General features: G+C 43.5%; 1 protein-coding gene across 1 annotated transcript in view; it reads left to right on the top strand.

The window, feature by feature from the left end:
- The window catches only part of LOC121836082, a 63,955-nt gene extending 39,011 nt beyond the window's left edge, over window positions 1-24,944 (top strand). The window contains exons 6-10 of the mRNA XM_042290783.1: window positions 1,667-1,744; window positions 6,589-6,691; window positions 14,503-14,573; window positions 20,235-20,312; window positions 24,621-24,944. Of these exons, the coding sequence (XP_042146717.1) occupies window positions 1,667-1,744; window positions 6,589-6,691; window positions 14,503-14,573; window positions 20,235-20,312; window positions 24,621-24,767 (477 nt within the window). The 3' untranslated portion in view covers window positions 24,768-24,944. The remainder of the gene's footprint in view (window positions 1-1,666; window positions 1,745-6,588; window positions 6,692-14,502; window positions 14,574-20,234; window positions 20,313-24,620) is intronic.
- The last annotated feature ends 666 nt before the right edge of the window (window positions 24,945-25,610 follow it).

Genomic DNA, 25,610 nt, shown 5'->3' on the forward strand with positions numbered 1-25,610 from the left:
CATCATGAACATTCCCTGAACATGCTCTTATCTGTATCTTTTTTAAGAGGTGGGGGGGGGGGGGGGGCTATTGTAGCGTGCATTTTATGATTCATATGCCGGGACAACCATGCTGCTGCAAGAGCTCGGGCTCGTCGCGCTCGAGCTACGAGCACCGACTGTGAGATAGGAAGTATCCACTGGCGGCCATAGCTGTGTGCGCGACTGCTGAGCGCGGGCTGATGGCGAGCTTCCACAGTTCTTTTGTAACGTGCATTTCACACCCTCAAGATTGCCGGTCTTAGCAGCCTATTAATGTCGGCTCGTTCCCAGCGTGCGCTCTAAACAGAACCTACAAATATGGCGCCCAGTGAATACTCCTTATAAATGCAGCTTTTATCGTACCAATCGGTCCACCAATTTTTGTGTCTCTACAATGTGTTTCTTTTCTCGCATCTGCCGGTTGTGGGGTGAGCTTCCCTTCTCCGCCATTTTTATGCCTAGCATTTCTTTGTTGATATTCTCTATTAACGTTTCATCACTTTTCTTGACAGGAACAATGTATCTGCTGTTTCTTTCGAAACAAAGTTTGGAGTGTCGTTTCTCCTTTTTTTTTCTTTTTGTGGCAGTGGCTTATACGGAAAGGGGAGCGCAAATGATACTTCAAAAACAGACTTAAAAGCGCCATTTTTTAGCTCGATCAAAATAACCGAGAGGCGTGTGTGGAAGATGGTATTTATACTATTGTGTCAATAAAGTTTAGTAGCTGGGTTTGAGACGTTTTGTGTTTGCCCCTTTTTTCATCCGTCGTTTCCGGTTTTTCAAAAATGTGTAACATAAACAAGTTCACCTTTCTACTCACTATCTTCAATCGATCTACTTCACCGCAGTTCATTGCATCCAACACAATCTATGTTCGTTTTCAACGACTGGAGCTAGGCAATATTTTCACAACCGAGTTTTCCATCTCGCCGCGTAATTTACCTTTGCGTTTCGTATTGCATGTTCAGCTAGAACAGCATATTTTGGAGTAACGCGATTATGCCAATGACGCCGCTACTGCACACTCAAACACCATGCTGATTGGACATGACCACTGACGACTGCTCCGTTTTGTAGAAAGGAACGGATAAAAAAAGCGGTATACGAAAACCTCCCTAGTTGTTTCGCATAAGAAGACTGTTTTCTCACATTTCACCTACAGTATTGGTGAACCCTACTTTATAAAACTCCTACTTTATAAAAACTTTTACGACATATTTAGTACTATGAGGAAGTACGATCACAACAACATTAAAAAAAAAGAAAATTATTGAAGGCATCGCAGTGTAGTTGGAGGTATTTTTAATAATGAAACTTGTTGCTTATCTTTACATTAAATATCTAAAATGTGCTGACAATAACAGCAGGTTCCAGGAGCGATGTATTGTAAAATCTGATCGTGCTATTTTGCATGAAAGTTGAAAATATGATTTGATTTGAATCTGAATGATTTAGATTCAAATTAAATTAAAAATTAACATTAAAGAATTCAAGATTACGTCTTTAAAATCGTTTTGGTTTTTGACTTTACTTAGAATATAATACCTAAATACGTACATACTTAGTATCAATATAATGATTTCTGTTGTTTTAAAACAAAGCTATATGATGTTTCTCTTTCTCATAATTTTTTTTTTTTTTGCAGGCAAACGTTGTTGAAACATGTACGCTCAAGTGCAAGAACAAGTCAGATATTCAAGTAGAAAATGGAGCAATGTGCGCGGTGAGGCCTTTTTTTTAAATTTACAGTGTTAATTGAAACGGGACCAGCCATAAATTAAGTTATACACGCTTTGCAGCAGCTGTGCATGGGCGCCGCCATAACTGACCTTCAGTTTTTGTTCCCTCTTACTCCGTTCGCTTCACTTCATCATTACCACAGCAGGACCGGTTGTCGGCATTTTAGATGCTACTGTGTTCTTGTGCCCAGCATAGGCCCTTGTGAAGACCCGTCAACGCCCGCTTCAGTGGCTCGGCATCTCGGTAAGACAAGAGAAGGTCAGCTATGGCGGCTCAATCTGGCGCGTGTGTAAAGCGTCTATAACTGGCCTTGATTCCACAGTCGTGTTTTCGACAGTGATCTTTTTGGAAACTAGCTTTCTAAGACTATCGCAATCTTTATACCGAAGTGTTTTCCAGTGTAATTGATAGCTCTACTGTAAAAACTGGTCACCACAAAATACATTAAAAATCATTGTTACCCTGTAATATAAGTCATTTCCGTTAGTTTGAATAGCTGGAATTCCAAATTGTTTAAATGACTTGGCGACACCTTTTCACTATATCTACAGTGAACTTGCAAAGAGTACCTGGGTGTCATACGAATGAGAAACGTCTCTTGCGCAGAATAAAAAAGAAAAGTTTTGCAAGGAATACACTATGTAGCAAAGATAAGGTTTTCACGTGATCTTTCCTAGCTGGCTACCTCAGTATTTCTCACGAACTTGTAACACGCGTGAGCATTTCTGATTACCCATTTCAGATGTTGAGCAGTCAAATATGAGAAATTTTTACGATGCCTTGAACATGTTGCATTTTGCAAACTGTAGTAGATTTGTAAACCCCTAAATATGTTAAAAGTCGCCATTGCAGAAGTGCCACATTATGGCTTAATATAACCGACTCTTAGACCTAGTAAAAATTTTATACTACGTAGCTGAACATAGTCAACGTGAGGAATGTTGGTTCGTACGTACATAATAGACAATTGGGCAAGTTGGTAGTGTTAACCATAACTTACAGCGCGACTGGGATAAAGACAGAAAGAGGAGAAAACCTGTGTTTTCTCCTCTGTCTGTCCTTGTCTCAATCGCTCTGTAAGTTATGATGAACTCGTACCTACATTTACCACTGACGAGATTGGGGTTGTTTGTAAAACGTATTCTAGCATAAAACAAAAATTGTGCTGTTATAATATGATGCGCGACCGGCAGCGACCCAGGACGTGATCACTTAATACTCTAGTTACACTGGCGGTTTCAACCGTCATTAAGCCAACGATAGTTAACTCAAGCACGATCGGCCGGAATTATACACTAGTTACACTAGCGCTCTCACCCAACTCTCTTTGAGCTCAACTAAGTTGTCTGGTGTTACACTGTACATAGCCTAACAAACCCAGTTGAGATGCGCGTCACGGTACACAATATAAACCGGAAGGAAACTAAAACTGATGTCCCATTACCTTTATTTTTAAGCGGTTCAAATGAATTATATGCATACTTTTCATTTATTATGAACGCCTAAAACAAAATCAAATTAACTTTTAGAGCGCAGCTCTTAGGCGCCCGTTTCCGGCTTGAGCGGCGTCGGCGTAACCGAGGCCACCCCAAGGTCACCCCAAGGTCACTCACATAACCCCTCCCAAGGTTGCCCCAAGGTCACGTGACCCCCCAAGGTCACCTTAAGGTCACGTGACCCCCACGTGACCCCACAAGGTAACCCTGGGTCACGTGACCCCCCGAGGTCACGTGGCCCCCCTCCCCGAGGTCACGTGACCCCCCCTCCCCGCGAAGTCACGTGACCCCCCGAGGTTACGTGACCCCCCCCCTCCCCAGGTCAGGTGACCCCCCCCGGAGCATATTAAAGAATGAGGGGAGGAGGAGGGGTCTACCCTCCCCTCAGTGCCCTTCCCTCCTCCTCCTCAAGAGCTGGGCTCCAATTCGGCGTTACAGGGAGTTGTAGACGGCTTTCACTTTTTTTTTTATTTTTTTTTTAGAATAAATAAACGACTATCAGAAGGTTTCACTATTATTCAAGCAGGAGTGAAATAACGAAAGTCATCATCATCAGCGCCGACATCACAATGGCCGCCTTCGCCGAGTCTTGGCTCTCGCGACGTGCCGTGATCTTTCTAGAGGCAGCTCTGGCCTCGAATCATACCTCTTACAACAATATTTGCTGCTACGAAACTTTCTAGATACTTACCCCAATCTTCTGCAATAGTAAGTGTTGTGTGTTCGAAGACCTTTATTCAACTGTCCGCTCTCCGGCACCGGTCGTGCCGAGAACAACTCAAAGTGCCGTGATCACAAGATTTTGGACGGCCACCGCCTCCGCGCTCGCAGCGGAGTCTCGACACCACAGTAAGTGCTTCGCTGGTACTAACGATGGGCAGCGATGCGGTGGACACCGCCGTCTTTATCTCTATCGGGAAAAAACCCTATCAGTTTGGTGAGGTATAAGGCAGCTCAGTTGAACTTAATGTTCATTAGCGGCTCTATGACAGTTGGTGCCGCCGTGTAACTCCGGCCGATCGCGATTGAGTCAACTGTCGTTGGCTTAATGACAGTTAAGATAGCTGTAGTGTAACTAAGGTTTAATACGGCAACGCCAACTGTCATTGAGCGGCCATCGATCATTGAATTCAACAGCTGGTTCAATAGAGCTGGCCTAAAGCTTAAGACGGCGGCTTCCGCATTGTCGCCGTCCATGGCCAGTGCCAGCGGAACATTTCTTGCGGAAGATTGGGGTGGTATCTAGAAAGTATCGGGTAGCAGCAAATATTGTCTGAAGAGGTCTGATTCGGGACCAGAGCTGCCGCTGGACGATCACGGCACGTGACAAAAGCCAAAGCTCGGCGGGGAGGGGGGGACGGCCATTGTAATGTCGGTGCCGATAAAAATTTCGTTGTGTCGCTCTTGCTTTAATTCGTGTAAACCGTTCTGCTTAAAAGACAAAACGAAAAAAAAGAAAGAAACAGCGCTGTATTTATTCTTTAACTATGTCGCTGTTGTTATCTTTTAAGTATGTCGTACCAACTCGCCCAAGCTTCAACCTTAGAAATGTTCTTATTGTCGTTTCTTTACTAAAAAAATCATTTTATTTAGTTTAAGCGTTTATAATGATTGAGAAGTGTGTATATAATTCATTTGCAGCGCTAAAAAAAAGGGTAATGTGAGATCAGTTTTGGTTTCGTTTTGGTTTCAAATGTGTCCTTGACGCACATCTCAACTGGGGTTGCTAGGCCTATGGACTGTGTAACACCGGACAACTTAGTTGAGCTCAATGACAGTTGGAAAACGCCAATGATCGTTGGCTTAATGAAAGTTGAGAGCGCTAGTCAAACTCTGCTATAAGAAAGTTTGTTTAAAAGCCGGGCTGTGTGTGCGGATCCTGGCGCTCGGTGGTCAGGCGCGCCACAGCCCCAGCGCCGTCGTCTTCGTTACAGCACATCCATATTTTATGAGACTTTATTCAATCGCTAACTGCTTTCAAATATTTGTCACAGAAAAATTAAAATAAATATTTTTTCTTTATCGTTCAAATACCATTGTGTCTATTTAATTTATATTTTACCTGTTCAGAGGCTGAGTAACGAGAATGATATTTGCGAGCAGCTACACCCTAAAAAAGGTCTGTGCGTCTACTTTCACGCACAACAATTGGAGAACCAATCAGCGCAACTTACGGAGTCAGATTGGCTCTCCGAGGGTTGTGCGGGTAGACGCACAGACTTTTTTTAGAGTGTATACATGATCGGCTACTTCGTTTTAAATTTGAGAATAATCTATACATCATTTTTGGTTATATTGAACACAAATTTATTTGACACTTCGTTTGTTGCGTGGTTTCAATTAGCATAGTTTACGTGCGCTTGGCCTTCTCCTGATTATTTACTTCTTTCTTTGAAGTTGGAGTCATGTCTTTCTCGTTCTATTGGTAACGTGGCAATGTGTATCCCTGAATAAAGGCTTTGATTAATATTTCTGAAATTGAATTGTAATTAGGTGCATAAAATAATATTGAATGTCACCTTCTGCTTATACCATTCGTTAACTTCGCAGTTTTTCTATTTTTAATTTTAAAGTGTAGCACTCTTGCGCATTTGTTTCCATGCAGTGGACACAGCATGAATATTGAAAAGTAATTGAATAAGCAAATATAAATTTGTTTTATTTTACCTGGCACAACAATTATGCACCTATTTTTTGCTATTTTATTATGGTGTTAGATATCTTCATAAGGAAATACGTGAATAATATTCTAGTTCAGAGCTCTCCGCCAGATGGAGCAGAGCATCCGGGCGGCGGGAAGCTTCGTACACCGCTGCTTTTGTTTATATTTTGAAGCGGTAACGCCAACTGGGAACCTCCCACCTCATGAGGTTAATAACGCAGGGAAACGACATTTATACAGTAGCAATTGTAAGGGGGTGCCGGGAGAGTTTTTAATATTTCTGTCCTCGTGCGTTAATGTGAAAAATAAATGGTCGAAACGGATCTTTGCTTGCCGAACTTTTCTGAAGTTATGGTTTGGTAGAAACCACCAAGAGCACATTGCACCCCGACTAGTGCTTTTTCTTTTAGACGATATAAAAACTATTGGTGCGATATTTGTTTAGAATAGTTCTGGATGCATATCTGTAACTGTTTGCGAGTAATATTATGATTTTGACATTTACTTTTTACACCCTTTATTAATACTTGTATGTATATCACATGTCAGAATGTTCTCTCATATACATCATTAAATATTTAGGAATAAAAGTTTATAGAAGTTCACTTGCAATCTGATGAGTGTGAAATCAATGTCATTAAGCTTAACATCGCAATGATGTTTTTACAGTTACGAACTCCAAGTATAAGCCGAATTTTGTCATGGTTTTGGACGCCAGAAACATTCGTGGAAGAAATTGGTATCTGCCATAACGGGACTTGCGTTCATCGAGGCAAGTTTGACGATTTATAGCCATAGATACGAATGATTTTTGTTTGAATTGCGGGTAATTCCGTTGACGGAATAGAACGTTCCTCAGCTAGGAAGAAGACCTGCCTTTACGGGATATTTTCTCCCGAATCGCCACTTCGCCAGCTCTTCTTTCATGGCACCCAATTTTCTTCTTTTTTTTTTTTAGATTTTAACCTGTCATTTATTGTTTTGTTTCCTGTAAAATAGAGGAAATGTTCTCAGGAATGATGAGTGACGAGACGCTGAGAAACATAGAAAATTAAAGACATTTATTAGGTAAACTTAGCACGGTCAACAAATAAAGATTATACTTAACTGACGTAAGTATCGTTGATGTTGGACTATGTGCTCAATTGATCGTTAGCCAAAGAGTAACTTGATTGAGCAGGCTACGTTTATTTTTATGACGGTTACGGGCTAAGAACTCACGGTACGTTTCGAGGTTGTATTGTAAGGTTTCGGTATCGTTAAGATATTCCAGCGATATTTGAACTTCTGCCTTTTTTTTATGTTAATATATCGTCAGTGGGTCGGGCTACTCAGTCACAAAATATTGACGCATTATATTTTGATTCAATTCGGAAAAAACAGCGCAACGTCTGGCGGCGCTAAGGTGTGTTCAATAAGTGCAGCTAGGGGCATAGTGGTGACGTTGTAGTAGGTCGATTGATCGGCGTTTACAAGAACCATCACCGTTTTTTTTGGAAGGCGCAATTAAGTGCATTACTATGCAAACTGTCGTTATTCTTTAAAATAATATTTTTATTAAACGAGAAAGATTAAATAGAAGAATAAATTGTTTTAAATTTACTGAACACAAAAACACTCCATCGATACGTCCGCGACGTCCGCCTCCCAGCAACGAAACCAGCTAATCACATTCGGGAATTGAGTTGTCGCCCATTTCTGCGTTTTGAATCTATTTTTTTTTTGCCGTGTGTCGTGTGCTGTTCTTGCCAATCAACTTTGTGTTCTCGTGTTTGTTTTCTGTTTTTTTTTCGTGTTGGTTTGCACGTCCGTGAGCTTGATTTGGCGAGTCCGTGCGTGGACGTGGACGGCTACCCGAGTACGCGCTACCCCTTGAAGCTTCGTAAGCCTGAGGAGCCGAGCGCGGCTGTCCGGGTTGTCAAGATAAGCTTGAAGCTGGATGACGCGCCCGAGGTAAAGGTCATTAAAATTTAGGACGACCTCATGCATAGGCTATGTATGATCATGTGCTAGTCGTACATGCCGGCAGCCGTTCTCGCTCATAACAACGAATACCAAGTGTCCACTCGTCCATCAAAGCCGGCCTGCGGATTCGCGCCGAACGACTTCGATGGGCGTGATATCGTTATTTTTTTCCACCGACATGGTGTGGCATTTGATAGAAAATAAACGTTTACTTGCATTCGTTGTCTCGTTCATCTGCTTCTTTTTTGAACCTATCACGTTGCAGCTAGCCCCTACCCCGAATCGCTGCTTTGATCACGCCGATCGCATTGGATTCCATCAGTTAAGGTTCAATCCGCCTGATAACTGTAGGTTCCCCAGTTTTAAACACAAAGATAACGTCCTCCCGAATGATACCATATCTGTAAGCATGTCATCGTGGGCATGATTTTCGGAGGATTTTTCATCAAAATTTTTTATCGAGAAGAGGCAGTTGTCAGAGTTTGCCATTCAGGATAGGAATCAGAATATAAGGTAAAACTTCCATTTGATAAATAACATGCTGTCATGGCAGCGATACGCACGCGTCTGATGACGCTACTGAAACCGTATCACCTACTCAAAGGCCACATGAAGCTGCCCGTACAGTCCACTTACCAAACTGCAACGCACCCCAGTCTTCTGCTGAACCAGTGTTGTCACTTTTTTTTGGTGGAAATTTCCCTAGTCTACTTTCAGAGAAAGATGAGTTTGAAAACGACACATCCTCTTGCGAACCGGATGTTATCATCGGAACCAAAATTTGGTTGTCACCGTGCCTTGAAAATAAAAACATCAACCAAAGAGTATAAAGTGTTTTGAGAGGACCGTTCAAACGCAAGGGTAGGCAGCTTACCACTTGCGGTTTGGAAACAATTTTAAATGTACATTCTCACCTCGCGAGACGTTCCTTGAGACCTCGTGGATATGCATTCAACTGAATTGCCTTAGGACATTAATTGGCGTTTGTTACTAACAGATAAATTTAAATCCAAGCTAGTTTCATGATTCTTTGTATAGTTTTTGGGGCACTTAACACAGTCCTACTCAAGTGATAACGTCATCTTAGCAGGTGAATAAGTTTTCGGGAATCGATTCGGTGACACTTCGACCGCCATTCTTATAAAATTAAGGTCATTGCAACGTTTTTCTTGCCTTAACAGAGGGTTATGGGTTGCGACAACTGAACCTCTCTCCCACCCGCAGTGACGCCATTTTAGAAGTACTTTTTGTTAACAACCCTGAACAAGCGAGCGCAATAACCTTCCTAGACTTCATCAGTGATCGTGCGGTTGTTCATGTCCAGACTAATTTTACCATCAGAAAGTGGCAGGATAATAAAAATCAAATATGCAAATAAACCCGGGCGAAGCGTTAAGCAATGCATTTTTCACTAACTTAATTTTTACCGGAGTTCATGGTTACCTATTTATCTCATTCAGAAGAGAAAAACTGGATGCTAATCAACGCTGCATTTCACAAATTAGTGCAGTCGACGTCCTAAAGTTACTATTGGAACAGACTTCTTTTTCCACAATGGTTCATGAATGTACTGAAACGTATGTTAAACACAAAGAAAATACTTGCAGCAACCAAAAAGCACTAACAGAGATGATGCATGGTAAGGACATTATAATTGGTCAACGATTTATAAAAACAAAAAACAAAAAAAGAAATGAAAACATGAACAGCGACCTTTATCTCCAAAGCTCTCTAATGAATGCAATGCAGTATTTAAGGTGCGATCGTTTAAAATTCTTTATAATAACAATTCCATCCTCAGTTTCAGCTGCTCGTGGGACGTCCGCGATGTTCATGCCTTCTTTTTTCAACTAGGCCACGACTACTTTTGACAAAGGTGCAATGATACCTGCATCTTTGTGGAGTCTGCATAGATGCAGGGAATTTCAAGATCTTCCGCCCGGACTTCCTTTCTGTTGTGCTGACTTCTGACCCAGAGCTCCACCCGTCGACACATTTTGTTCTTTCTAGCTGATTTTTCACCGAAGGTGAAGATCCTTAGCTCTTCTTCTCCCAACACCTTTAGCTGCCGCTTATCAAAGGCGTTGCGCTGAATGAATAAACACTGGCTCTCATAGTCAAGAAGAAGCCTGACCAGAGTGCGCTTTTGTAGCTCTTTGCCCATGCTCTTGCTGTCTGAAGGAGAATCGGTGTTTTTTTTTTCTTTCCTTGCGTCGCAATCTTTTACACTACAGATTGTTCATGTACCTCCCTGACCTCTGTGGCTGCGTCGCTCTCTTTTCTGGCACCATCGGAACTCATTATGTCGGGGTCACATATAGGGGTTAAATGTCTCTCCGAGCAATGCGAGCATTTGAGCCATGTGGTCAAGCGACAGTTTATCGATCGGTGACATATCCTGGCACAGCGGAATTAACGGATCTTATGTTTCAGCATGTTTCTTCAGTCTGAAACTGACATCTCGGAAGAACAGCTGTATGAAGCGCTATTGCCTGGGCGGCAAAAAACGGATTTCCTCTCGTCCTGGTTGGTCATCACGTTTAAGGTCGCAGCGGACGAGAAGGCGGGTTTTGCTTTGTACCTGATCCCTTCTTGGTCAACAGGGTCGTCAGTCTGCTGGTTAATGGCCGCTCTATGCCCGGCCTCGACGGCCCGTGCCTGGCCTTTCGGTTTATCTGCCAATTCAGTATTTTCGTGTAATTCCACCTCTTCTCAAGAATCACAAAGCGTCTCTAATTCTTCATCCTGTTTTGTTTTTCCACCTTGGCTGCAATAGAATTCAATTAGCAAGTACGTCCTTCCTCAGAACTGAGCAGCACTCCGTACGCCCATGAACTAACCCCAAGCTTCATTAAGACGTCTTACTCCCTTGTGTATGTCGTCAACCGGGGCGCGAATTTGGTCCACGATTCCTGAATCATGCACCTACTGCAACTACTCTCTGAAGACCGAGCGCAATTTCGTAGTTCTCGGCAGTGAGATCGAGCCCTGACCACTTCCCGTAAGCGAACTGGTCAGGTATTTGCCTAATTGTCTCCGTTTGATAGGTTCGGATTCGCTTTGATCGTCCAGTCAAACTGACTCCATGACCTTTGCAACGATCAAAGCTCGGTTCCAAACTTCAAGATTTTCAACAAAGAGTTTTACCGCGAGGCTTGTGTACACGACGCTCGCGGCTCTTTGTACTTGTTCTGCGGGTGACGTGCTCTTCGCCGTCGAAGTCGTCGACCTTCTCTCGTGCATGCATTCAGTCAACATGGCCTTTACCTTAGTCTTCGCGATGCTTACCTCTTTTTTTTCTTTGTACCTCTCGTAGCGTGCGATTTTCTCTTTTCAAACTTCGTCATCGACGCCTTACTTAATTTAGCGGTCAAACTCTTTAAGTACGTCTTCCTTTAGCGCTGGGTCAAGTCTTCCTTTTCAGCCGGTCGGCGGGTGCCGCTCCCGTACCATCTTGTCAGTACTTATGTCCGAGTGTTAGCAACAAAACGTTTGTAAAAATTCAAGACTGAGACTTTTTTTAGGGGAGTGAGACACAGGAAGGTACTGTCGTTTTGGAACATATAAAGAAGACTGATTTATGGATCTAAGACATTTAGGGGCAGGACGTTTTGGGGCGGAATTTTCGGTGCATGGATGTTTAGGTGTACGGACCTTTTGGCGTACGGACTTTTTGGTGCCTGGATTTGTCGGTGTACGAACGTTTAGGTGCATACCTTTTGATATTATGGTTATGTTTTATTGTCTTTGAACGTGCGTCGCTTATTTTATTATTTATGCTGCTTATACTTACTTCTTCATAGAAATTTGTGTAGCCCCTTGGTATGGATGACTTTCATCATTGCCTTTACGAATGAAAATTATTTTATTGGCTATTGTTTCTTCTGTCTTTATGTTATCAACGCTGTATATATCATAATGTAATCTGGCGACCAACCACTGACATAAAAAAATACTTTTCGTTCAACGTTCGAACGGACTGGTCGGCCCTTTGTTCGTGCCCTCAGGGCACTACATAATGGCGACAAGTGAAGACCGTTGAGGAACACTGTCGGGACTGCTACTGCCTGCTGTGGTCTCTGCCGGTGAACGGACTTCGTGTTCAACTACAGTCCGTAAACACCCCCGTTCCTTGCTCGCTACGCCGAGATCAGCCTGCGTGCGGCAGTGGAAGCTAGCCTTCCTAAACTCCTTGGAAGCCGTTGGCGGTGATGACTTTGTTCCAAAACGCAGCAAGGCTTTTCTGCTCAATGCGCTGGGCCTGGAAGGACAGCGGATCTACAATAGTGTGGCACCGACTGCTCCGGTTTCGGCGATCAAAGAAAAAGAAAAAAGAAAGAGAGCCACCCAAAGGGTATGACGAAAGCCCGTATTCGAGGAAGCATGGCCGTGTTGGACAACCACTTCTTGACTACGACGAATGAACTGATGGAACGACATCGTTTTTGTCAGCGCCTTCAAGTGCCAGGTGAAGCCTTTGAAACTTACGCAGCCGCTCTGCGAGAGTTGTCGTCGGACTGCAACTTCTGAGAGGCAGCTGACAAGACCATACGCGATCAGTTGTTAGAGAGGACTGCATCGCAGCAGATACGCGAGCTCCTGCTCTTCGAAGGAACGAGTCTGACACTAAACCGCGCCCGTGCGACTGACCTCGGCAGGCACATCGAGCAGACTCAGCGAGAGCTGAATCAGTTTGCTGGAGACCCCGTCGTCCAGCGAGTTGTCGACAAGCCGACGAGTCAGAGTACCGGAAGGGCGTCGATTGCGACGTCCTACAGTTGCGGTTTGACTGCGCACCGCGCGATTGCGAAAGAATTCCCGGCCAGAGACAAAACATGCCGCAACTGCAACAAGCGAGGGCACTTTGCTGCGGTGTGCAAATCGAAGCGGAAGAAAGAAGGTCGGCTGCAAAATCACGCAACGAAAGAATTGTCGGCGGCCACTAACTCTCTCACGATCTTAAATCTGAACCCTGACAACACGCGGAAGAAAGGCATCTACGTTGACATCTACGTTGACATCGACGTTGACATCGACGTTGACATCGACGTTGACAACATGACGTTGCAGTTTCTGGTCGAGACTGGTTTGTCTTTTTCACTTCTGAGTGAAGACATCTTCCACAAGCACTTCGCTGGCCGACTCGAACTTTCATCGTTTCATTGTGAAGAATTTGGAGTCCAAAACAAAACAGAATTTTTGTTAGTTCAAGCTTTCAGACAATATTATTCTAAGGGGGAGTATACATATATATAGACACAGAGAGAACTTGGTTTATAGAGAAGTCTAAGAACAAATGTAACCACACGTCACACATTATATGGGGATTCAATTGATTAAAGTCACTACTGTTTGTTATAAAGAGTTAGGAAAGTACCTGATGATTCTTTTAATGCCGGCTCAGAAATTGTTTTCTTTTTGTTCTTTTTATTTGAACCGGTGCTCGCCGTCTTAGCCACACGCTCCCCGTCTGTTTTACCCAAGAGAAGGCACAGCTGCAGAGGAAAGGTTGCGCTGCTTTCAACTGACCAGAAGATCTTTGAACAGACGCACACTGGGCGGCACTGTTAGGATGATGATGATACCATAGCTGTGCAGCATATTGCTTATACAGGCTTGAGTCGAGCACCACGTTATATCTTCTTTTTCTTTTTTCGATAATGGCGTCTCGTCAGCTTCGAGTGTGCACGCGTAGTCAAGGCACAAGGGAGATCCACGAGTGCGTGCTGGAGGCAGGGCGTCTAAAAAAGACGTCATGCTGTTTAAATTTTGTCCATGACTGTAGTAGGTTTGATCACAACTTTTCAGCCACTGACATATTGAAAAGAGTAACGATGGCCCGTTTGTGCTACTTTATGAGTCCATACGGCTGATCCTTTCATTGGTTTTAACCTACATACGTGGGGATTTGTTGACACGGCGACGCGAGGTCACTTTGACAAACATTTACCTTAGCGAATCCTCGGAGCGCGAGAGCATAGCTTTGGTATCAGCTCGTGTCGCGTGAGAGTTTCTGCGGCCGATGTTTGGCCTAAAGCTAAGAGCACATGCTTCTGGTCTTTATGGCATGGCATGGCTGGTTTACACAGCCCCGTTTTCTGACGTTTTCTTACGTTGCGTAGAAGTCACCGAAACATTCATGTCTCGAATGTCGCGTGCCAGGCTATCCTTGTACGTGCACTTTCGTAACGTAACCTAACTTTAGAAAAAGGGGCTTTGTGAAGCAGCCTTTAAGGTAAAATGGAACATAGTGATGCATCCAGTGCAAATAACTGAACCAATCTTAATGGTGCGTTTACACTTGCGAAATCGAGGACAGACTCGCGCGGGCGGAAAGTTGATTTTTGAGCCGCGTTGCACAATCGACTCGTCGCTGGCGGAAAGTCTGGATACGGGTCCCGGAATGATCCATACTTTCCGCCAGCTACGAGTTGATCTCGCCACCCGGCTCCGAATACCGCTTTCCGCCTGCGGCGATCCGTTCGCGAAGCCGCAAGTGTGATCGCGCCATTAGGCTTCTTTTAGACTGCATTTACATTCCGGAGTCTTGTGCATGTAATAAAATATTAAAAAAAAACAATTAATAACATTATACTTTTTATGTATTAAACCTTGCAGAAAAATACGATGCTGCCAAAGAAGATCCAACGAAGGGATGCCAAGGAACAAACATTGTTATTAATGAAAACGTAATATATTGCTCTTTTTTATTCATGTTGAAGTCCAAATTAGCTAGTAGGGCAGGGAAATTGATTGATTAACCTACCGCCTAATTGATCAATGCTTTAATCGTGATTATATCTTTTAACCGGTTAATCGGTAAAATCTTGACGAACCAAAATGAAGTAAATATTAAACGTTTTCATCACGCCATCATGGACGAGTACACCTGTTTGAGGGCAAATTTTGGTCAAATTTTCGAATAAGGTAATCTGTATAAGCGAGATCTGTAGCTTTCGACAAGTGCGGAAGGTCACGCGTGTCCCGGCCACTTCAACGCCGTGCGAGTGTCCGTTTAGCGCAGCAGAGACTATTGTGAATAATCAAAGGAGTTCACTATTGCATAGAGAATATCAACGAGCCTCTTTGCCTCATGCAGCTGAAGTATTATTCTGTGAGTGTGGGCGTTTTAATTGTTCTCAACTACATATCGAGTCTGATTCATAATCCAAGATGTGTCTGCGCCTCTTATCACGTACATATTCAGCACAGCGAAATCAAATATATTAAATTTTATTTACTAATGAATTGCATAAAAATGAAGCAGACCAATTAATATATTAATTAATCAATTAAGAGGTGGCGATTAATCGGGCTAACGCTTTTAAGTGACGCCCAGCCCTACAACTAGTAATAATGTGCAGCCGAGCCTTTACAGTGTTCATATGTTTTGTCTCAGAAGATAGGGCCGCAAAATGCATTGAAAATGATTTATATTACTAGTCTGACGCGTAAACTCAAGGGTAATCTCGGGTAGTAGACGCCATAATATAATTCAATCGCTTGATTTCTAGCCCAATAAAATCTTAAAACAGAAAAGACACCCTTTGTAACGGTGAGGATTGCACTAGTAACTGGCGCGAACTGCCGCCTTTGTATAATGTTTTAATCTCCCGCCGACAACTATGGAGAGCTCAACTGACATACCTCTTTGGCCGTTTCACTGTGTCTTGCTCTTTTAATGCAAAGGCATTAACTGTCCCATGGAAAAAAAATTGGGTTGTGTGTATGTTGATACAGCCTAGAACTTGATCTGCCTGAACGGGCAACGAGTCTCCCAGCTGTAGATGATCAATTTAGCCAGTGCGGTACAACCGTTAGCTGGGGTCTTTAACGTGCATTACGCATTAGGGATACACGGCCGCAAACAAAGCAAATTGTTGTGTGTATGTTTATACAGCCGGAAGTTAGTCTGCCTCAGTGGGTGTCTTGTGTCTCAGCTGTAGATAAGCAATTTAGCCAGTGCGGTACAACCGCTAGCCTGGGGTCTTTAACCTGCACCACGCAGTAGTGATACAAAACCGCACGCCGGTACGATGCTCATCCAGATCGAAAAGGGCAGGGGCGGGTATTGAACCCAGGATCCCTGGGTTCTGCAGCGCGAGCTTTCGCTCCACCTTCTCTGAGCTGCTGTGCGCTAGACCACTCGACCAACGAACCCCCCAAAGGATAAAAGAAAAACAACAAACATGGAGCGAAGCCGGTTTCTGTAACAGCGAAACGACACCTAATTTCCCATTGGCTGCGACGCATCATGTGGCTCCAAACATAGCAACGGCGTCATCGTTGCTAAGGAGGCAGACGAACTGCTGCCTGCGCAGCGCTTGCCTGACGTTAGGCCGCTCAGTCGTATGCTCAAGGACGACGCCGTTCTTGGCGTCGTCCTTAAGGTTGTCCTAGAGGTCGTCCTAGACGCCGAACTTGGCGTCGATTTCTAGGACGTCGTCCTTGACTTCGTCCTATACGTCGTCCGAAACTTTAATACGTGTAGAAACATTACTCGAAAACATTTCATAGGCGGGACAATAATATTTTCGCAATCCTACACGTAATCCTACACTACAGCTTTAGTGCCCTCCTGTAATATTTTTCCGAGTCTGGTTCAGAGAAAAATTTTTGCGTTTTGATTTTGTGGTTAGCTCTTGAGTACTAATTATTCTTTTAAAATATTGAAAGAAACATTTGCGATGTTTCGAAAGCAAGCTAGAATGCGAAGAACACTATTCCTAGCGACATTTCTAGTGTGTGCCGTCAGTGTCGTCAATGCCACTTCAAGGTATAGGCTTGCGGAACGATGGCTTTGGACGAAGATAGTAGCGAGGGTTTAAAAATGCACTCCTGTGAGTGTTGTTTGAAGGTTCCCTGAGGAGGTCTCTGAGATCGCCTAAATACGGTGATAACTCACTCTGCTGACTCTAAGCATCCTAGAAATCCCTAAATCATGTTGATAGGCACGTCGTGGCACCATTCCTTTGCTTGACACGGCAAACATCGGTTTTGTCGTTGTGCCGGAAAATGATCTTTGTGGAATTTCTGTCTGCTGCACCACACACAAACTAGGACAAATAAGGTTCGACGCATGTATGACGTAGTGATGCCATGACAACGTGTTGTGTCTCGCCGCCGCGCGAGGATCTTTCACTTTCAAAGTCAGAGTGACGGTGGCCAATTCTACGAACTGTGCTGCCAATCTAGCGGTAAGAACGTGCCCCGTAACCTCGCGTTCCGCGAGTCCCTAGGTCACACCGAAGAGAGACACGCCCTCACTAGAGCCCTCTGATGTGTCCCTCTCACAAGCGGCATCAAATCCTCAAATACGCCAATGCACGAGCCCGTGCCTCGTGCGACGCTTGGAAGCAAATCGAGGCGCAGCACCAAAATGAGCGTCTATGGAGCGGCCCGTGAAAGAAAACTGCGGTGCGGCTCTCGCTCGTGTGTCCCGTGGAACGTGTCTCTCGCGTTTGCCAACAGTGATTGTCGGTACTTGTAAGATACACCAAGCGTAAATTTTATCCAGGGACTTCAGCTCACAGCGCTGGTTTGGCTTCCCTGACTTCTATCGGCCGCTTGACATCTCGGTCATTTTTTGGCCCATCTTATGTTTGCAAAACAGCAAAAAAAAAAAAACAACAACAACACAACGAGCACTCTGTGGCATATCTCAGTGTGAGAGCTCTGGCTATATTGCATTTATTATCTATCTTTCTAGAAATGCCATGTTTTTTTTTTTACATTCAGTACACGCGTGAACCAAAAGCGGTGTTGATGATGAACTCATGACAAGCGTGAACGAAATCATCCAACTCAGCTCTTTGATTCTACGGCGTTGAGAAGCTCAAGGAGAAAGAGGACGCAAGTTCGACCGAGTCGACGCTCTACGTGACTTGCACGTAAAGTTCTTAACCCATGCCGTTGTGTGTTCTGCTTCTTGCAAAAAAAGAAAGAAAGATAAGCAACTGTACACAGTTTACGCTGCAGAAGACACATGCTCAGCAACAATGCCATCACGATAGCAGCATGGTGTGAAGTCAGTGCAGGCAATAGAACCGCTGTACTCGTGCCTTCGGCTTCGGTTGCACTTATGGTGAAATATACACCTTCCAAAAATGACGGGCCATTAAAAAAAAAAATCTGATCGACTCTCATAGCCTTTTCTATGCTGACAATGCCTGGCAGATCGCCACGAGACGCGGCCGCCGGAATGGCGGCAGACAACGGATGAAAGGAGAGCCATGTGACGGGCGCCCCGCTGCGGCGAGACGCCGAAACACACTTCTCCCGAGCAATGGACTGTTCGCTCGTGCTCCTCGCGTTTTTAGCGCTTGCGCTTTGTTTCTTGGCGGGATTGAAAGTCATGTTTCGGATTCTCGCCGCCCTAAAAGCTGTGTGCTCACTACGAGCTTCCCCGAGAAATGCTCTCTGATACCAGATCCTCGCGCTCCGAATCTGCGACCGGGCACTCTATGGCTCCGTCGTCGAATTGCCAGGTTTTGTGACTATAGAGGAGGCTATGTCACTTTGCAATGGTGGAACAACAGACACCGCGAAACGTGCAACTAGCGCGAGTGGGTAGCTACGACTTGTGCTCCCGCTGGGCGAGGGCTCGTGCAATCAGGGCGCAATCGAACGCAAGGATCTCGGACCCTTGTCCACCATTGTGCAGGGACTCTACAGCTTCCAACAGAGGGCACAATTTCGAAAGGGGGCTTGAGTACATAGACGCTTTAGGCACGCTCCAGATTCCACCCGCCATTGCTGCTTTCTCTTGTCTCACCGAGATATGGGAGTTAACGAGCCTTCACAAAGTTCAATGCTGGGAAGGACACATATAATATAAAATGGCAATAACCTTACCTTCTATGGAAATAAGTAAGTGAAAAATTAGGAATAAGAGAATATAAAAGTGGAAGGTATATGTGATGGCGGCGGGCATTCACAGTTGCCGAGACGCGCAAAAGTTCATGTAATCAGCAAACACATAAAAAGTGGGTCACTGAAGCGCTGAGATGTATCATACGGACGCTCAAGCCATCAAAGTCAATCTAGTACTGAGAGGATCTGACTGTCCGGGTTTAACGGTCTTAAGATTCCCGGAGCTCAAGGTCACGTGGTGATGGATCAGCTGTGATAGTTACTCTGGAACAGCTCGTGGCATCGACCGCATTTATATACATCTGAAAGTGAAAGAAAGGCGCGCGGAAGCGCCAACAAGGCATTGCGCATTGTTATGGCATCCCTATGTCCTACATGCATTGTCTCAAAACCATTCTCCAGACGGCAAGAAAATTTCGCAGTTCTCTGGCAAAGCCGTTGGGTGAAGCCGATCTCGGCCGCATTCGGTGTCGAGCACACTAATGACGCACTTGCAAACGCTGAAAACCTGAGTGCACTACCAACGCACAACATCAGCAAATAGGATGTTGACGAAATACTTTTGAATGGTCACTGATCAAGACCTTTCAATGCGAAAGCATTAACTGTCCCATGGAGCGAAGCCGGCATTGTCTGTAAGCGTATGTAGCAGCGAAACGGTAGCTAAATTCCTCTTTGTAGCAGCGAAACGGCAGTTGAATTCCCATTGGCAAAAAGCACGGCAGAGGAAATCCCATTGGCCAAAAGCAGAAAACGCAAATGCTTCGTCACAGAAGTCGGCGAGGCGCTCAATGTCAAAGAGGACGGGCCTCAGAATTAAAACGCAAAGAAAAGCAGAGAAACGCAGATGCATCGTCACGGAAGGCGTGGAGCCGGCAGTCTTCCCCGCGCCTGCGCAGTGGAGGAGCGTGATGTCACCACCAGAGCGCATGTGGCTCCATAGCAATGGCGTCATCGTTGCTAAGAAGCCAGCCCAACTGCTGGTGGCGCAGCGGGAAAGGGGGGGGGGGGGGGAGCGCTGTGTGCGAAAGGAAGACGTCGCGCGCTGCTTATAGGAATGCGCTCTGTATAAGAATGCTTTCACATTCCTGCACGTAAGCAGTCTTAAGTGTCCTCCTGTAAGTTTTTTTTGTGTGTGTCCTGAGCCCATGATTATAAGAAAGAAGGAATTGTGCCGCTACCAGAATATATGAAGCGCTCGAGCGGGCACGGGAGTACATCCGAAAAGCCCTGGAATTTTTCTTGTTTCAAGGTCTCCTGAGATATTCTGGAAAGGTCTATTTATACCGCAGTAACTTTTTGTTCGTTGTGGGGTTATCTACAAATTCCTTTTCATCAACGAAATAAAACACAACCCTAAAAATAAAAGGTGATATGATCAAAATATCTAAAATTAAATGAGTCTAATGTAGACCTTGGATGGATCCTATCATAAATTAAAACTTCTAATGAATAAATGCAACTCATTTGTTTTTCAGCTGACAGTAGCGTCGCCGTGCACTGCGTTATGCAACGACGGCACAACCACGCCCAGAAAGGAGGAACTACTGTGCCTTGTGAGTATTTTAAACTTCAAAGGAAATTAATGATTCACGAGCCATTAATATACCCTTAGATTTTGCACATATATACCTCTAAGTTCTCGCGCGGTGCACGGTCGTAAATAATGCCCCGCTCGCCAAAGAGATTTAAGTTGCCCGTTTTATTGCACCGCGCTCTTTATAATATATGTTTAGGTATCAAGGTGAATCACTTTTAAATACTTTAGTCGTTTTTACAATTACATCTGCATATTGTTGTTTGAAAGTGTTTATTCATTGACTATTATTCTTGTTCGCTGTACAGGCTCGTGTTTTTCCAGTATCAACCTTTTTACGGCTAGAATTTAGTAGTTTTGATGTAGAACACTGCTCACCAAACTTTAACAGAATACACAATTGTGTCTTTCTCATGAAAGTACTGCTCTGACGGCAGCCGAGCAACGACTTTGTGATGTAACACTGAACGAACAATCACGAGGTGCTACGTCAAGAAGCTGTTGTTGAGCTTTATCCAAAATAGTGCTAACACGAGAAAACACGCAGTTCAAGTGTTCCATATAAGTTTGGTGAGCACTGTAAATCTAGAATAACGACCGAGAAATCTTAGCATGCACATAAAGGTTTGCCCAAGTTTCTGTCGATTTTGTTGTACTCTCCTTCAAAACCAGTCAAGGACAAATGCAAGCAGAGGTATTGCTGTGTACAGAATTGATATATTGTGAAAATCTAAGTTAATGTCCAGTGCACTGCCCTGGTATTTTTTTTAATATGCACTTTTGAGCTCGGTGTCAGATAAATTGTATTTGTTTTTTTCTTTTTCGCTCTTACAATTGTATAAATAAAAAAAAAACATCAACAAAAACAACAACATTGTGCTCAGCAATGGTATACCTACCCAGTTAAAACCACGGCCGGAATGAAGTGAAGGGGTGCACTGGTTCAGGACCTTCGCATGAGGGGTTGTTTCTTTCTGCTGCCGCAGCTCGAAGGGATCCTTGTGACGCTACCCTTCCAGGAACGCCTTAATTTCTCAGAGTTTTCCCCCGACATCTCAGTGTTCGTCTCTTTGCTTCGGGGTTGAAAGGAAAATATTTTAAGACGGGGTGGGCCAAGGGGTCCTGAGGCCGTCCATTTCTGGGAACTTATGCGCATCAGCCTTTCCTCTTCGTTTTTTTTTCTCAATAAACTATTTATTTATTTTAAATACCCTCAGGGCCATGAAGGTATTGCAGGGGAAGGGGGGGGGGGGGGTTAGAGGTTTATATTAAAAAATCACAACAAATTAAAAATATATAGGCGAATAATTAGCTATTTATAAACTACTAAAATAGCGACATTGTTAAGACAGTTTTAAATGCGGCGCTATAAGACAGTTCCAACTAGTCTTGTACACGCTACTGGAAAAAATAATCGATTACAATTACGATTACTCTTGCTTAAGAAGTATTTAATTAGCCTACTTGATTATTTGAGAAGGAAAGTAATGGGCCGCTACTTGAAAATGTAACCGTTACCTCTTCCATGATAATAAGGCAATTAAATGCAAAGGTTCAAGCGAGCTGGCCCTTTGAATATAATTGCCTTATAATCATAACCTTAACCCTTGTTAAGGTTATGTTTCACCCAACCAAGGGTGAAACAAGGGTGAAACCTTTGTTTCACCCTTGTTGGTGTTAGACTGGTGGCGGCTGATAAAACCTGTTTGCTCTACTGACGTTTAACCCCTGGTTAGCTCAGTTGGTAAAGCGCTCCACAGAAAATGGAGAGGTCCGGGGTTCGATACCCGGACCAGGCGGAGTTTTTTGGTCGCGCACCAGTCACCTAGCTGTGTTTGGAGATTTGTGTTTGTCCTTTGACCCCCTTGTTCCCCTTCTCCAGGGATTACTTTCGCCACTTCTTCCATTACTTCAGATTTTTAGACGACAGAGCTTCCTGCCGGTTTGAAAACAGACCTTTCGTGCGGTCCATTATTGGATTGAAATCCTCGAATTATGAACAACGTAATTCACAAATTTTGGTAAACCATACTCCTGTCGGAATCTTGGTTCGAAGACTTCCTGGTTTGAAACTTGTAGAAAAAAAGGACGCCATTAGAAACGGGAGAGAAAAAAGCAACCGTTAAAAATAATTTTAGTACTTGCAAAGGTGATCAGATTACTGTTGTGATTGATACCTAACAAATGTAATCGAATGATTACAAATATACTCCAGAGAGTAATCAATTACAAGTAACTTGACTACTTGTAATGAGTACCGTACAAGTCTGGTTACAAGATAGTTTCATGGAATTGGGGTTCGGAGTTTGGGACTGTGAAAAGTTCGTTTTACACGATGGTATGCCTATCTTGTTTAAATGACCGGGACGCGATAGGATGGTATTAGTAGTTTAAAAAGGAGTTATTAGAAGCTTTTCACGTAATGAAAGATTGTTGTAGATTTTGTGAAACAAAACACAAACGAGAATGCTCTCCACGTGATACAAGGTTAATCAGACTCAAAGTAAATTTCATAGATGCTACGCCAGCAGTGGGGTGATAGCTAGTATGAAACGAACAGATCCATTTTGAATTGCCTCAACTGCAGATGTTCATTTGTCAGTCCGGGATCCCAAATTGAATAGGCGTATTCTAGTTTGGATCGAACGAGGGTTCCATAGAGGAGTAGCTTTAGAGATATGGAGGTGATATGGAAATATGAGATATGAACCTAGTGTCTATAAAGGAGCGTTCTTTTATAGTAAGTTAAAACAACTTTAAGTTGTGCACTAAAGTTAGGACAAACATATTGTCACTGTTTTTAGTCACGGTGTTGGAGCAGTTGTTCAAGGTGGCTCTGGCATTAGTGGAAAGGGTCTCCCCCTTGCGGCTTAAACCTTATCCCACCATTCCTATACAAAAGCGAAGGACACATGGAATGCCAGCCTCTAGACCTTGTGTAAAGACACAGTGCGCGATCTTCCAAATCTAGAGGCACTTTTTTACCTAACAATGCTTGGACCAGTGCTTGCTCGAAGGGCTCATGGTTTTTGAATGTGACATTTTCACTTGGACCAGGTCTCACCCTAACGGTGTCAGATTTGCGTTGGTCACTTACATTTAGCAATACATGGTAAACTCTTGGCTACTCACCATTCGCAATCTGTGGCGGAGCAATAAATATATGTCTCAGATTGCCTTTGCACTTGACCACACACGGTGGTCATTACCAGTAACAATATATTTGACACCACTATCAGCCAGTAATTTTTAGGTAGCCGTATTCCCATATGTAAATAATGTTGTTACAGCGACCATTGACTTGTTCATTTGCAATATCTGAAAAAAGGGAAGCAGGGATGGGAATAAAATTTGTTCTTTAAAGAAGTGATGCGCCGAAGTGGAAATTGTCCATGACCAACGTAAACAATGGCAATAAGGTATTTGTCCAGAATAAAAAAAAAAAAAAGGTATCAACATCACGACTGTGAGCGATTCGTGCTCTCTTACTGAGGACGCTGTGACTATTTGAAACCTCTGTGTGCTATCGCGGAACAAGCGGGTGTGTTCTAGGCTTTCCAGAAGTAGAGCTGGTTCAGAAAATAGAACAAAGTGGCGTCCGTCACCAATTGTAGCGAAGTGGTAAAAAATACGACCTCGACGTTCCAGGACAAAAGTGTAATTAATGCATTACTGCGGCTTGCGCCCACTTTCGAGAATAGCCAATTTCAACTCGTGGTTAGTGCACAAGCCTCAGCACAATTACGAAGAAAAATAAGCAAAAAAAAAAAAAAAAAGAAAAGCACGATTAAAACGACGAAGGGCAGAGAGAATACACAAACAAAACGCTGAAACATAGTAAAAAAAAACGATAAGTACGACGAAGTAGAGAGAAGTGTACTGCGCTCAGTCTCTGTACTCTTCTTTGTCATTCGCAGTTTTTATTCTCTGTTTTTTGTAATCATGTTTAACCAACTCGCCGAGCCCTACACTGTCCTCATCACAAAGCCGACTTGCTTGCAACAACTTTAGCAGGCGCTGCATACTGCTGAAGCATAGCACAAGATATATTTTTTGTCACCGGCATGCCTGGTATAATTTGTCGGCGGTTCGAAGTCTAACTTATCGAGTTCCAAAATTTGTAACATGGGCTCATTCTTGCCTTAGTTCAATCTTTTCTGCAAGATATCCAACTTATTTGTTTGTCTCAAATTTTCTTCGCGTCCCTTTGAAGGGCCAGCTTTCTAATACATAATTGCATTTTGTAGAATATACGTTATTTCTTAGCATGTAACTTGGTACTCGTTTTATGCGTTGTCGATCATGCATTGATTTATTTTTCTTACAGTATCAGTTCTATAGGGAGAAGAAGCATGATATTTACAGCGTTGGGAAATGTCATTGTGGAGTCTGCGAGCCTCGAAATGATTACTTTGTAGTAAGCAACCGTGGGAACCCAAATGATTATGAAGAACAAGAACAGCCCACATGCTGACCGGGTTGTTCTAACGTGGTGCCGAAATGTGGGCTAGATAGATTTTTGCTTCATCTCCACCACAGACAGCGAAGAAAGAATAAATCAAAAGGGCCCCAATAATTTCTGGGCACCAGCCAGGGGAAGGGGGTACAAAGAGACAATAAATGCTCAAAAAGACAATAAATATAACTAAAATAATGTGTCCAACAACGAAATATTATTACTTGTTTTAATACTGCTTTGTCTCTTCACACTGCTTTAAAAAAACAATATAAACGGCCAGCCGAAACAAACATTTTAGATTTTTAAGGCCGCCTAATTCTCTACGTTTATAATTTTTTTTTCGTTCTCTCTTTCTCCTGTTACTACTTTATGTTGTGGCAACTTTCACTTTACACTCACCTCTTTCATACAAATTAGTAAAAACATATAGACGCTTAATTACTCTCCCAGAACCCTTTATATATTAATGCTTTTTATTCCCTCTTTCTTTTTTCCACGCAAAGCGCACATGCGCACAGACACCTGAATGTGTCGCCTTCACGTTGACCTGTCCTTTAACGTGATAGACTTCGACTTCCGTGTGCCTGCCTTTACAAGTGTAACCTCTTACATGCTTAATTACGAATTAGCGCAGAGGTAGACAGTTATTGTAACTGTCCACCTGTGCGCTGGTTCGTAATTCTGCCTCACCAACTCGCTCAATCTGCAGTATTAATTCTTACATACATACGTTTATTGCACAATAAAGGAGTACATAAATTCCTAGGCCCACAAAAGCACGTGCGTGCTTCTGGGTGGGACACTGTTGCAATGAAAAGGAATAGTGTTATTACTCTTGCACATAACGTACCAGCATGC

The sequence above is a fragment of the Ixodes scapularis genome, unplaced genomic scaffold, assembly GCF_016920785.2.
Source record: "Ixodes scapularis isolate PalLabHiFi unplaced genomic scaffold, ASM1692078v2 PGA_scaffold1__304_contigs__length_218370807, whole genome shotgun sequence".
In the NCBI taxonomy this organism is placed as follows: domain Eukaryota; kingdom Metazoa; phylum Arthropoda; class Arachnida; order Ixodida; family Ixodidae; genus Ixodes; species Ixodes scapularis.